The 14,266-nt window shown below is 49.2% G+C and overlaps 1 protein-coding gene across 1 annotated transcript in view; it reads left to right on the top strand.

The window, feature by feature from the left end:
- LAMA5 (laminin subunit alpha 5) overlaps nt 1-14,266 on the top strand; it is a 225,312-nt gene that overhangs the window by 182,145 nt on the left and 28,901 nt on the right. The window contains exons 26-46 of the mRNA XM_043980944.1: nt 20-158; nt 738-880; nt 980-1,086; nt 1,364-1,517; nt 4,285-4,445; nt 4,985-5,093; nt 5,734-5,831; nt 6,167-6,368; nt 6,780-6,906; nt 7,559-7,698; nt 8,586-8,701; nt 9,012-9,223; nt 9,341-9,545; nt 9,641-9,785; nt 10,264-10,404; nt 10,680-10,841; nt 11,060-11,161; nt 11,483-11,566; nt 11,845-12,075; nt 12,732-12,845; nt 14,108-14,238. Coding sequence (XP_043836879.1) covers nt 20-158; nt 738-880; nt 980-1,086; nt 1,364-1,517; nt 4,285-4,445; nt 4,985-5,093; nt 5,734-5,831; nt 6,167-6,368; nt 6,780-6,906; nt 7,559-7,698; nt 8,586-8,701; nt 9,012-9,223; nt 9,341-9,545; nt 9,641-9,785; nt 10,264-10,404; nt 10,680-10,841; nt 11,060-11,161; nt 11,483-11,566; nt 11,845-12,075; nt 12,732-12,845; nt 14,108-14,238 — 3,023 coding nt within the window. The remainder of the gene's footprint in view (nt 1-19; nt 159-737; nt 881-979; nt 1,087-1,363; nt 1,518-4,284; nt 4,446-4,984; nt 5,094-5,733; nt 5,832-6,166; nt 6,369-6,779; nt 6,907-7,558; nt 7,699-8,585; nt 8,702-9,011; nt 9,224-9,340; nt 9,546-9,640; nt 9,786-10,263; nt 10,405-10,679; nt 10,842-11,059; nt 11,162-11,482; nt 11,567-11,844; nt 12,076-12,731; nt 12,846-14,107; nt 14,239-14,266) is intronic.

The raw sequence follows: 14,266 nt of genomic DNA on the forward strand, positions 1-14,266 counted from the left end.
TTTCTTTCTTTCCTCACAGCCCAAAGTAGTGGTGAAACTCAATGTGACATCACCTGACCTATTCCATCTTGTCTTCCGCTACGTCAACCGGGGATCCACAAGTGTGAACGGGAAGGTTTCAGTCCTTGAGGAAGGGAAGTTTAACACTTGTAGCAACTGTAAGTACGGTAGTTATTTACAACCTTAGAGGTCATTTACTCTAACCCCTTCATTTTACAAAGGAGAAAACTGAGGCCTAGAGAGGTTAAAAGACTCACTTGGGGTCCCTGAGGCAATAGATAGTAGAGCCAGCATTAAAACTTGTCTTCTTGACATCAAGGCCAGTGTTCTTTCCACTACTCCATGCTGCCTCTCAGGCAACCCCTGCTCTCTCTACTGTTACTTGTTTTATCTTTCCCATCTCTGTCCTCTCCTCTTTTTACCTCCTTCTGTCCCTCCTCACCTTCCCTTTCTCTCCCTCATTCCCTGGATCTCAAAGCTTATGCCCTTATTGTCCAGTTTAACAGAGTCATTGGTGGGGCACCTATCCCTGTCCTGGGCATGTTAAGGAATGCATGCACCCAGGAAGTCTACTTCTGCGGGGAGGGCACAGACTGGCCAAAGCCAGTGTGACTGCAATGCAAGCTGTGCATGTTACTATAGAGAAAAGAAGCAATCCCAGGGAGATGGGGCTATTCAGAGAAAACAACTTGGAGAATGTAAATATTCACTGGTGCTCTTCCTCCTACTGATTCTAGGCACAGAGCAGACCCGGCAGGTCATATTTGCACCCAGCACAGAGCCTGTGTTTCTTACTGTGCCCCAGAACAGCTACGGGGAGCCCTTTGTCCTGAACCCTAGTATCTGGTCCCTGGTTATTGAGGCTGAAGGTGTCCTCCTGGTAAGAACCTGGCATCCTATCCCATGGTTGCCCCTCCAGTGCATCCAGGATGATCTGTGACCTTAGCTGTTCTAACATTGGCTTCTTCTGTTTCCTCAGGACCATGTGGTCTTGCTTCCCAGTGCATACTATGAAGCCCCCATATTGCAGGTGAAGGTGACTGAGGCCTGTACCTACAACCCCAAACCTGAGGAAGTCAGAAATAAGTAAGGACCAGACTTATCTGAAGCTTTAACTTGAAACCTTTAACATTTAAAGAGGAAGAGAAAAGAGCTACTTTATAGTCAACTCAGAGTATATGCCCATAGAGGCAGTGGGAGAAAAACAGGTGGGGTGGGAGCTTTAGGATCTAGAGTAGGCTGAACATGCCTACAGCCATTTCTCCCTCTTGAGCTCTTGGTCTGTCAAGGGAATCAAAAGGGACTGTGCGGGGAGGGAGGCCGGGCTACCAATGTGTGTGTGTGTTCTTTCTCCTTTCCCCAGATGCCTCTTGTACACGTACCTCCCACTAGATGGCTTCCCCTTTGCCAGCGGGACCGATGCCATATGTCGCCTGGACAATAGTCTACCCAAGGCCTGCCAGATGGAACAGCCTAGTTCCTCTCACCCTCCGCTGGCCGCTTGCTGGGGCAATGATGTGAGTGCCTTGTTCTCTCTCCCCCTCCCCCTGGACAGAATGAGAAGGGGTAGGGTCTTGGGCGGGTGAGAGATGAGACTCGGCTGGCCACCCTGAATGGGGCCTCTACCGTCATTCAGCCAGATCCTAAGCAGGGAGGAAGTGGAGCAGAGCTGGGGGGAGCCAACTCTGCTACTGACTCTTTGTGGCTTTGGGCTGGTCCTCTCACCCTATCTCTGGGAGGTGCCATCATGTGTCTCTTAGAGGCAACATGAGGATGATGAAGATGGGCTTTATATCCTTTCATGCCTTTCCTAAGAGGCAGTGTGCTATAGTGAATGGAGTGCTGGAGGTGCAATCAAGAGACTTGGGTAGGAATCCAGCCCCAGAGACATATTAGCTGTGTGATTATGGGCAAATCTTTTGACTTCCCTGAGGCTATTTTTGATCTATAAAATGAGAGAGAGAGTAATAACACTACCTCCCTCAGAGTTGTTATGAGGAAAGTACTTTGTAAACTGTAAAGTCTTATATAAATGTGTTGTTATATTGCTCTGATATGATTCTTCCTGAGAAACTCAAAATATAAAATGCCTAATCATTTGTGGTGGAGCAGCTAGGTGATGCAGTGGATAGAGTGCTGGACCTGGAGTCAGGAATACTCATCTTTCTGAGTTCAAATCTGGCCTCAGATACTTAATAGCTGTGTGACCTGGGACAAGTCACTTGATCCTGTTTGCTTCAGTTCTTCATCTGCAAAATGAGCTGGAGAAAGTAATGGCAAACCACTCCAGTATCTTTTTCAAGAAAACCTCCAGTGGGGTCATGAATAATTGAACATGACTGAGAATGACTGAATAATAATGAGTCATTTATAGCATATATTGGATACTTTTATTATTTAAAAAAAAGTTCTAGATAAGGTTGTGGTATATATTGGAGCCACTGTGCAAAGTACTACATCTGTATGAAGTGATAACGTATGGGGAAATTCCTATATAGGCAAGTGTCCTAATGCCATTATAGGAAACTTCCCCTAAGACAGGGGATTGTTTTCTAAGAAAGATGATCTCTAGGGGGCAGCTAGGTGGTGCAGTGGATAAAGCAAAGACCCTGGATTCAGGAGGACCTGAGTTCAAATCTGACCTCAGACACTTGACACTAACCAGCTTTGTGACCCTGGGCAAGTCACTTAACCCTCATTGTCCTGCAAAGAAGAAAAAAAAATGAAGAAAGAAAGAAAGATGATCTCCAAATGAAGGCTTTCAGATATAAAAGATGTCATATAAGGAGTTAGTATTAGATAGGTGGCATATTATAATGGCAATAACTCCTATCTATACTTAAGATTTTTAAAGTACTTTCCTCACCATGTCACTGTGAAGTAGCCAGGACAATATTATCCTCACCCTATAGAAGAAGAAACAGGCTTAGAGAGATTAAAGTGTCTTCTCCATAGACACACAATTAGGAAGCAGATTTTGGATTTGGGCAGATTGCAACTGATCCACATCTTCTCATCTTGTCTAATTCTCACCCAGTGTTTTCACATACATTCCTTCTAAAACTTCTACCCAGTGTGCTTTGGCCTTCCTCTGGCTCTTTTAATATCTTGGCAGCACACTCGGGCTCCATTGTTGCCTCTCGTTCTGGCTGGCAGGACTAGCCCACCTCATTCTCTGTTCATCTACCATCTGGTTAATGTTCTTTACGGATCATTTTGGTAATATGTTGCTGCCAACTTACCCTCCTCTCCTTCCCACGTGACACATATATTTTTCTGGAACTCTTTGGGTCACCTCTCACTTGGATTCTTCTACAATCAGGATGCTGTTCTATTTGAAAGGTGTTACATAAAAAGATAGATCAACTCCTCCTTTAAATACCTTCCCCGCTGCCACATTGTGATGAGGAGGAGACTTTAGGTTCCTGAAAGTTGTGTCATCTAGCAGGCTGGAAAGGCTTCTGGTATACACCCAGCAACAGACTACTTCTGGTCTTCTGAGGACCAGCCCAGAGGCCCATCATCCCCAAGCTGGCCACAGAATGATGGTGCTTCTGGCCACAGCAGCTCTCTGAATCCATCTAGAGGGTTGAGATCTTCATTAGTGGAGGGACTGCCTTCACTCATGAAATCACAGATTCTTGAAGTGTATTTGCAGATTCTGAAGTCTAGAAAAGATTGTCATTGTATGAGAGAGGTGTTTTCCAAATTAGAAAGAAGAGCTGGTACATGCAGACTTTTTGTCTAGAAGAGATGTTGTGTTTGGGAGACAAGGTGATGTAGTAGATAGAGAAGTGGGACTGGAAGTAAAAGAAACATTTGTCCAAATCCTACCTTAGGTAGCTGTGTGATGTTGGCCCAAGACTTCCCCAGCTGTAAGTTTCCTAATCATTATGAGCATCAAATAAAATAATGCATAGAAAGTGCTTTGAAGATGCTGAAATGCTATATAAATGTTAGCTACTATTTATTATGTTAGAATATAGTATTATCTAGGAGAGATTTAGTAAGAGTATATCATTGTAGGAAAGTTTACTAGGAGTGGGTAGTGGTCTAAAAAAGGAAGAGAGATGATTGCATTTTGATAAGGGAGTGTGGGAAGGGACACCTTCGCCTGGGCTACTTCCAGGGCAATGGCTTAAGACATTTTTGTTCCCTGAGGGGGGCCCTATAAGGGAAGGGAGATGGGGGCAAAGAGGAGTGGGCACAGGCAGGCCCTGTCACTTGTAGAGGAGGGAGGTCAGAGAGAGGGTCCTAATGTCTCTGTCTACTTCCTGCTTCCAGGTGGATGTCCAAGTACAAATTGTCGTGCCCCAGCCGGGCCAGTATGCATTGGTAGTGGAGTACGCCAATGAGAATGACCTTCAGGGTGTGAGTGTGGCTGTGCAGACACCCCAGTGGACTCCACAACAAGGACTGCTCACTCTCTATCCCTGCCAGTACAGGTACCTCTTCCCCTGTCCTGCTTTGCTCTGTCCCTGGCTGTCAGCCAGCCTGTTTTGTGAGGGAAAAAAAGGATGAGGCACTGGGTCTAGCCACTGGGTTGGCTATGGAGCTCAGTCCCCTCAAAATTTGCTGACAGTAAGTGGATATGCTAATGGCCTGGTCTGATTGAGGTTGGAAAGCAGGAGCCCAGGCCTTGGGGGAACAAGGCTGTATCTTCCATTTGGGTACCTTGGGACCTGAGAGAGACCAGGGCTTGTTCAGGAAACATGCCAAGCTGGGGAAGGGAAGTTGGGATGGATTGGGTATGGGGGTAAGAACCAGGATCCATCTTTCTCCCTCCCTCTACCTATTTCTTTTTTTTGGTGAGGCAATTGGGGTTAAGTGACTTGCCCAGGGTCACACGGCTAGTAAGTGTCAAGAGTCTGAGGCTGGATTTGAACTCAGGTCCTCCTGAATCCAGGGCTGGTGCCCTATCCACTGCTCCACCTAGCTGCCCCCTCCCTCTGCCTATTAACTTGCCTCTACCTAATTCTTGCAGCTTCCTGTGCCGGGGCACTGTCTTAGATTCCCAGAATCGCCTTGCAGCTTTTGAACTCACTGGTGAGGCTAGCATTCGGTTCACAGCAGAACACGCACGGTTCTTACTGGTAAGGATGCTGGCCCAAGGCTTCCCCAGATACTTTGGGAATCATTGGGCCTCACACACATTCAATAAATGGTTGCGTGGATGAAAACATAGACATGGTACCCCAAAAGTAAACATTTTTAGAAACCTAGTAAACAGAGAGGAGAGAATTTAATTCTTCACAAAATAGCATTTACTGGGCACTTGCCATGAGTCCTGCCCTGTCCTACTTATGGATAGGGTTTCTGCTCACAAGACTCACACAGTGCAGTCTGAGAGACAAGATTTGCAAGTCATTGAATGATTGCATGAACAGGGCCAGATGGGTAGTATTGAAAGTAAGTGCTTTCCAAGTCCAAAAGGAGAAATGATCCCTGTAGGCTGCTGTGATCGGAGAAGACATTTTCATCTATACAATGAGAGAACCTAGATGATCTCTAAGGTTTGTTTCAGCTTTGGGATTTAGAGAGAAAGTAGGACTTGAGCTGGGCTGTAAGAAAAGGTAGGATTTGGAAAGTGGAAAGGAAGAGGATAGGCAGGACAGACACTAACTATAGAATCCTATTATCTGCTTTCCCTGGGTAGAGTCTGCTTTATTTATGCCTCCCAGCGAGTTCACAGGACTGACCTAAATTGTTCTCTCCTCTCCTCTCCTCCCACAGTACCGCATTTACCTGATCCCCATGAGCAAGTTTACCACAGAGTTTGTTGAACCCAGAGTTCACTGCATCAGCACACATGGGACTTTTGGACTGAGCAGGTATTCAGGCCAGAGTTAAGGATTTCTCAATTCCCTTGACCTCAACCCTCTTGGGGGTTTAGGCGGGGGAGAAGATGGTACTTTCCTGGTGGCTACTTCCCCTTTCATTGATCAATGGAGGGAACATCAGAGGCCTAAACCATAACCTTAGCCTGGTCTCCCGGGATTGGGGAAGAGAAGAAGATTTCTGTGTATGGCTCCCATTGGGCCTAAGCTCACAAGTCACATAAACAAAGCTCCTTCCTCAGTCCTACCTCTAATCACTGCCCTGACCTTTCTGGGAAGACCTACCTTGGCCTGTTCTGACCCTATGTCTGTCCTTGTTCTTACTCCAGTGGTTCCTGCATCCCTTCGCGCTTCCAGAAGCTATCCCAGCCAATCGTATTAACAGAGTGTAAGGTCCTGCCTGTGTCACCCGACTTCCCATTGAGCCACATGCACACTGTCACTCCTGCTGGACCCCCAATGAGTCCTCAACCTCGCCCACCCACAGCTGTAGACCCCAGCAGTGATCCCACCTTCCTGCAGTTTCCCCAGGTGAGGGTGGTACTCCAGGGGCTGCCTAATGCACTGCAGTCAGACAGTTAATAGGCACTCCCGCTATCCTTAGGTTGAAAGGAGTTGGGAAAAAGAAACTGTGGGTTTTAGGTGGGTTGCCTAGGGATTAGAGAGAGAAACCAGGGAACATTTCAGTAGAGTCAACAGGGAGGGTATATGTTCCAGTGGATAGAGCTTAAAGCGGTTGGTCCAGAGGCCTAAATTTTACTTCTAGCTTCATTCCCAACTCATTGTGTGGCCTTAGAGAAATCACTTCCCTTCTCTTTCATTCATTTATTCATCTGTAACAGAGAGTATGTAACCCTATGGCTACATTTGGTAAGTCAAGGATAAGTAGGAGAGAAGATTGATGGTATTACTGACTGCCTCCCTGGGGGATTCTTTCCACAGAGCACTGTCATGTTTAGCACTCACATCCAGACACTGGGGCGCTATGCCTTCCTGCTCCATGGCTACCAACCCAACCACCCTACTTTCCCTGTGGAGGTACTCATCAATGGTGGCCGGATCTGGCATGGTAAGTTGGAGTAGGGAGTGGGGAGGGGTACAAAGAAGGGCTCTGGGGAAGTTGAGGATTCTCCAATGTCCTAAAAAGGGTGAGATGAGCTGAGTGAGATCCATCTTCCTGAGTAGCTGTCCGTGTTCATCTATGAGGCCCTAACTGTCTAGGTCGAGCTCATCCTTTTTACATGGATGAATGATAAGGCACTAAGTACAGGGGAGGGGCCAGCTAGGTAGTGCAGTGGATAAAGCACCAGGCCTGCATTCAGGAGGACCTGAGTTCAAATTCGGCCTCAGACACTTGACACTTACTAGCTGTGTGACCCTGGGCAAGTCAACTCTCATTGCCCCACAAAAAAACCCACCAACAACAAACAAACAAACAAAGTACAGGAACGGTGGCCAAACAACATGCTTATTACATGATCTGACAAAGAGCCCTTTGTTATTATCCAGTAGGAGGTAAGGGAGCTGTCTGAAGAAGTCAGGGAATCTGGGAGCAGCTAGAGATAAGGACAGGTTAGGTGGCAGACAGGTTACACTGCCGTGCACCAGCACAAAGATGCAGTGTTGCTGGTGAGTTGGTGCTGGCCTCAACCTGAGGAGGCCCTTGTTGTGAACCCTGGGTCCACTGCAGGCACATGAGTTTGACACCCCGGTTTTTCCAGGCCAGGCCAATGCCACCTTCTGCCCCCATGCTTACGGTTGCCGCATCCTGGTCGTGTGCGAGGGTCAGATTGTCCTGGATGTAACGGACAATGAGCTGACCGTGACTGTCCGTGTGCCTGAGGGACAACAGCTCTGGCTGGTGAGTGGCCAGGGCGGAAAGTAAGGCCTAGCAGCACCCCCTGTCCTATGACTCTGGGAGGGAGGGCCTACCCCGTCCTCTTCCCGCACTTCCCCTAGAATCTCAGACTGGAGCCATGGTCCTGGACTAGTAATAGGATTGTAACAGAAAGAGCAACCAACTACATTCTGGAAGAACTGCCATGATCTGAATTCCTTCTACTTGGCCCTTTCTTCCAGCAGCTGGTGAAAGCTAGGGCTGCATATACATCCTCCTGTCAGCTATAGCCCAGCTGAATTTGGGGGAGAAAAAAAATAAAAACGGCTCCCAGTCTAGTGGAAAGAGTATTGGGTTTGGAGGTAGAGCTTCCAAAACTGGGTTTGCCACTTAATAGCTGTGGGGCCTTGGACCAATCATTCTTAACTCCAGGACTAGGTTTCTCATCTATCTGTCAGTTGTAGGGATTAGCCTAGATCCTGGTGTCAAAATCAAAGGATCCCTGAAGTCTGCATATTGACTTAGGAAGCCACAAGTGAACATTATCTATGTTATATTTTTGTTCATCTTGTTAAATATTTCCCAATTACGCTTTAATCTGGTTTGGGTTCCTGTGAGTTTGACACTTCCAGACTGGATAATCTCTCAGGTCCCTTTTCAGCTCTCAGTCCTGGTATCCTGTGGGCACTGGATTGAGAGTTAGAGGCCCAGCAGCTGTTTACGACCTGTCTGACCTTGGATCCACAAGCAAGGCCTCTTTTACCAGGGAGGATAAGACCCAAGATGGCCCGATCATCCTCTTTCTCCTCCTTTGCTCCTCCTCCTCCTCCTCCCATGGGTGGGCACGAGTTGAATCTTTGCCTTCCCCCTACTGCAGTTAGATGTGACCTTTAGAACTTCCCATCCCATAGGACTATGTGCTGGTGGTCCCCGAGGATGTCTATAGTTCCAACTACCTTCGAGAGGAGCCTCTGGACAAATCCTATGACTTCATCAGTCTCTGTGCAGCCAATGGCTTTTACATCAGGTATGACCCAAGCTGAAGGAGGTGGTGGAGAAAGACATTCAGGACCTTGAGTAGGGGCAGCGATGGGGGCTATGGTTCCCAAAAGGCTTGGAGGTGGAAATGGAGTGTTCTGGATATTGGGATTAGGGAAGTGGAGGGAGATTTGGGCGCTCAGGGTTGGGGAGGGGATCTTGGGAAGGTAGGGCCAGATTCAAGGGAATTTCAGGGGTTTGGGTAGTATGTGTGTGTTGAGGGGTTTTGTGGGAGGAGGAGGATCGCCTAAAGAATCTCATTTGATGGTTCTAATTCACCATTTGTGCCACTCCCCCAGCCCCTCCAGCTCACCTCCGTTCTGCCAGGATGCTGCCATCTCCCTCTCCCTCTTCTACAACAATGGGGCCCAGCCCTGTCGCTGCCACGAAGTGGGAGCCACGAGCTCTACCTGTGAACCCTTTGGGGGCCAGTGCCCCTGCCGAGCCCATGTCATTGGCCGGGACTGCTCCCGCTGTGCCACTGGTTACTGGGGCTTCCCCAATTGCAGGCGTGAGTCCTTATTCTCCTTCCTCCACCCCCAGCCCTGTCCTAGCCAGCGTCTCTTCTTCCTGACCACAGGGAGGGAGGAATTCCTCAGGACACTAACGAAGAACTCTCTCTTTGCAGCCTGTGACTGTGGCACCCGCCTCTGTGATGAAGGCACTGGCCAGTGCATCTGCCCACCCCGCACCATTCCACCAGACTGTGTGGTCTGCCAGGCTCAAACATTTGGCTGCCACCCCCTGGTGGGCTGTGAAGATTGTAACTGTTCTCGCCCTGGTGTCGAGGAGCCCACAGACCGTGGCTGTGATTTGGACAGTGGACAGTGCAAGTAAGGACGGAGGGGTCAGGGGTGGTGGTGGCAGGCATGGTGCCTCCTGGGGAAAGTCTCAGGATTGATGACTGAGCCACTGATCCCCATTAAAGGTGCAAACCCAATATTGTCGGCCGCCGCTGTGACGCTTGTGCCCCCGGCTTCTATGGCTATCCCGGCTGCCGGCCGTGCCAATGCCATAAGGCAGGCACAGTGGCTGGAGTGTGTGACCCTGTCACTGGCCAGTGCCATTGTAAGGTGAGTCTAGAGCCTGAGATGGGACCCTTTGTTATGGTGCTTTTATACATTGTAGAACACTTTAATAAACGCTTTCTCTTGGTTCTAACAACAGCTGCATCAAGAAGTCAGGGCAAGGTTTCTTTCCCCCATTTTACAGATGAATAAACACTGAGGCACAGAGAGGGGAAAGTGATTTGCCCAAAGCCCCACTGTGAGGAATAGAAAAACGGCCCAGAACCCAGGTGTTCCAGGCCAGCACGTCCCATGTAGCACACTTCCCAAAGTGATATTTGTACTGTGTAGATGCAAATGCATCCCATAAGAGAACATCCCCACCTTGAGCCAGGGAATTCCTGATGGCCTCCTGATTCCCAGTCCCACTTCTTCACCCTAGAGCTCAGGCTGGGGGACAGGGACACCTCCTCTGGGGAGATCTGGGCCTGCTCCTCAGACTCCCTAAGGAAGCTCACCCACCCACACCTGTATTCATATGCAGGACAATGTGGAGGGTGTACGCTGTGACCAGTGCCGCCTGGGCACCTTCTCCCTGGATGCCTCAAACCCCAAAGGCTGCACTCGCTGCTTTTGCTTTGGGGCCACTGACCGGTGCCGGAGCTCCCAGCAAGTTCGTGGAGAGGTGAGAACCCCTAGGCCGTGGGTGTCCCTGGTCTGCCCCCCTCCCAGTACCATGCTGCTTAGTCCCATTGCTCGCCCCATGGTTCGGGAGCAGGGTCCGCAGTCTGAGGTCCTGGCTCAAACCTGCCGTCATCCTTAACACTTATCTCTGCACATGCAGGCTCAAGCACACCCGTGTCCACATGCTTTTATACAGAAATGCAAATGTCCATTTATGGAAAAGTCTACACATCACTTAATGAAAAGAAATACATTTGTATACATGCTGTCCTACAGTTCATAGACATGCAAGGGTGGGTGCTGCTGAGTGGAGAGCGTCAGGAAGTGCCAACCTCACTTCGTGTGGATGCTGGTCTGGTCCATGCTGATCTACGCAACGTCCCAGAAGCATTTCAAGACCTTTACTGGCAGGCTCCTGCCTCTTACCTAGGGGACCGGGTGAGTGGGGGATGGGAGGTTGACATAGGGTTATTTGTTGTCATTGGGGGCTGGGGGCACCTAGGTTGGGAGGGGGATGTGAGCATGCTCAGGGCCCTTTGGGGTAGGAGGGCGAATCAGGAAAGTGCCCTCTTTTTGAAGTGGAGTGTGGTAGAATATCCAGGTCCCAAGTAGGGTCTGCTGGGAGAAGAGGAAGGTCTGAGCTCACTGTGTTCCAGGTGTCATCCTACGGTGGGAGCCTGCGCTATGAGCTGCACTCAGAGACCCAGCGTGGGGATGTCTTTGTCCCTACGGAGAGCCGGCCAGATGTGATTCTGAAGGTGATGCCAGAGTGCAGGGTGGGGAAATGAGGGAATGATGGACCAGATGGCTAGAGGAATTGGAGGAGAATAAGAACTTGGGGTGGGGAGTGTCATCTTAGACCATTAGCACAGGGGGCCTGTGGTGCAGAGAGGGGGAGACACAAGAACTCTCCAGTAGGGAGCGTAGGGGCACAAGACCCCAGGTCAGGGGCTAACGGGAGAGAGGAAGTGCTATGGAACCTAAAGATGGCTGGTCATGGCCTCTCCCAAAGGCCAGGGGTCAATCTGGGAATCTCTGGGGGCAGTGGAGTCACCCACCTTCACCTTTGTTCTCTACAGGGAAACCAGATGAGTATCACTTTCCTAGAGAGTTCCTACCCGGCTCCTGGGGACATTCACCAAGGGAAGGTGGATCTGGTAGAGGTCAGTGGGGATGGGGAGGCATCTAAGGGGGACTCCCGGGGGTTCCCATGGCTCTTTCCTTCTCATAAGCTGACAGCACTCTCGGTGATAGCCTTTCTTCTATGCCCAAAGCTTTCTAGAAATGGTGCAATGGAAATTGGGAACCCAGAAGTACTTCTCCCTGTTGAACTGAAATGCAAACTAGAAGTGTGCCTGGAAAACAGACGCTCAAGAAAGACGAGCACTGATGACACTCCCATTTTCTGGATTATTCTGAGCATCTCTTTCCTCTCCTGTAGGGCAATTTCCGCCACACAGCCACTCACAACCCTGTCTCCCGGGAGGAGCTAATGATGGTGCTGGCTGGTCTAGAGCAGCTACAGATCCGTGCCCTCTTCTCCCAGATCTCCTCTGCTGTCTCCCTTCAGAGGGTGGTGCTAGAGGTGGTGACAGATGCCACTGGGGGAGCCCAGGCCAGCAATGTTGAGGTCTGCATGTGTCCTGCCAACTACCGTGGGGACTCATGCCAGGTAAGAGAATGGGCTATCTCAGAGCCCTCTTGGATTGGGGGGGCAGGGTGGCTTCACAGCAACTGTGTAGAGCAAAATCCCATTCCTTGGAGTCAATGGGAGATTAAATTCTTCTATGGGTTCCTTGTGGGCAAGAACACTGTCTTCCTTACCATGTAACTGAACACAGAAAGGAGCATACATTAAGATGGGTATGCTGCCATGGAAAGCCAGCCATGGGACCAAGGGATGTACAAAGAGAAATGCATCAGGGGAGGATTTACCTTATTCTTGGGGAGCTTCCTTTATCAGGGGTAGGGAGGTAGAGCAGACAGGGATGGTCTCAAGGAAGAACCTGTGTTGGCATCTTCATTCTGCCTTCTGCTACCTGAACAATCGGGCAAATCATTTCTCCTTTCTGGGCCTTAATTTCCACTTCTGTAAAAATGAGTGGGGTAGAGTCCTTTCAAACTTGAAGATTTTATGCTCCAGTGACATGACTTCAGACAGGGTACTAAGCAGATAACCAAAATCATCCATGGCCTTAAAATGGCTGATCGTCAGCGACCCTTCCTCCTTTCCTGTATCTCCCAGATGTTCCCTCCCTCCATCCTCACAAATTTTGTTATCTGCTCTCTCTTTCTCTCTTCTCCCCTTTCTCACCTCCAACCCTCTAGGAATGTGCTGCTGGCTATTACCGAGACACCAAGGGCCACTTCCTGGGTAAATGCATTCCATGCCACTGCAATGGGCATTCAGATCGATGCCTCCCAGGCTCAGGCATCTGCGTGGTGAGTCCCAGTGCTGGCAAGGCACATCTCTGCATGCATGTTTATGTTGGTGGGGGGATGGATCTTAGTAATGCTGAGAGTTTCATAAACCCCAAGCAAAGGCTTTTGAGACAGAAAATGGCAAGGGTAGAATGGGGGGAGTAGGATTGAGCCAAGGGTAGAGGAATGGGAATTGCCAAGCATGTTGAAGAGGACTTGGCTTTGTCTACAGAACTAAGAGGGGTTAACATAAGAAATTGCTCTTTATATCCATAGAGGACTCAGTCAAAAGAAAAAAGCTTAACTAAAATCAAGCGATACCAGAATTAATCAATTCAGCAACAAGTATTTATGAAACACCTACTAGGTGCCAGGCACTGTGTTAGAGGCTGGGGATAAGAAGACAAAAACAATGACGATCAAGCATGTCTGACCAAGAGTGAAGAGCCTCGTGTATTAAATCGGGTGGTTGGGCCCTTATTTTAGGCAGGACATTGACAAGGTCTAACATGCAGAGGAAGAGGACCATGAGGAAGAGGCTGTGTCACACTATCGTAGCTTGCAGGAATGGAGGAGTATGTTTGCCAGTGAATGGGGGGCCCATGTTCCTGTATTTGAGTGTCTTCCTCGGTTACAGGAAGCAGAACTGGGAACAGTGTGGAAGTTATAGGGAGTGAATTTTGCTTGATATATCCAGAACTGTTGAAAAGGGTGACGGGTCACCTGCCTCAGGAGGTAGTAGGTTCCGTTGTTCTTGGAGGCTGGATGACCACTTATCAAGGAAGTTATGGGGGATTCTTATTCATGTACACATTAGATGACCCCTGAGGACCCTCTCAACTCTGAGATACCATGAATAGTGTCCACCATCTGCCAGGCCTCTGATCTAGATCACTGCCCTTGGTTCCTGAGCCTGAAGCAGGGACAGATTCCAGTCCTGCCCTGGGAATCTTTCTCCCTGGCAGTTCCCAGAACTCAGGGATGAAGTCTAAGCAGGAGTATTTGGGAATAGAATCTTATCTCTGATTTAACCAAGGGCAGGTTGTGGGGACCAAGGAAGGGATCATCTGCCTTAGGCCAAGGACAAATATAGGGCAGGATTCTGGGCAGCCTCTCACCATGAATAAGAACTTCTAGGCTAACTAGAGAAAGAAAGAGTCAGCTCTTTGGAAGTGATCAAGAGAGGGATGACTACTAGAAAAGTACATCTGTCATGGACCCAGACCCAGTGACCTCCCAGTATCCAAAAGATGCCATGGTCTCTGTTTACTTTCCTATTCTAGGGCTGCCAACATAACACTGAGGGTGACCACTGTGAACGGTGCAAGGGTGGCTTCGTGAGCAATGCAACCCAAGACCAATCCTCTGCCCTCTGCATCAGCTGCCCCTGCCCTCTCTCTGTGCCTTCCAACAAGTAAGTGCTCTGTCTGAAGACCTCCAGG

Source organism: Dromiciops gliroides, chromosome 2 (genome assembly GCF_019393635.1).
Source record: "Dromiciops gliroides isolate mDroGli1 chromosome 2, mDroGli1.pri, whole genome shotgun sequence".
Taxonomy (NCBI): domain Eukaryota; kingdom Metazoa; phylum Chordata; class Mammalia; order Microbiotheria; family Microbiotheriidae; genus Dromiciops; species Dromiciops gliroides.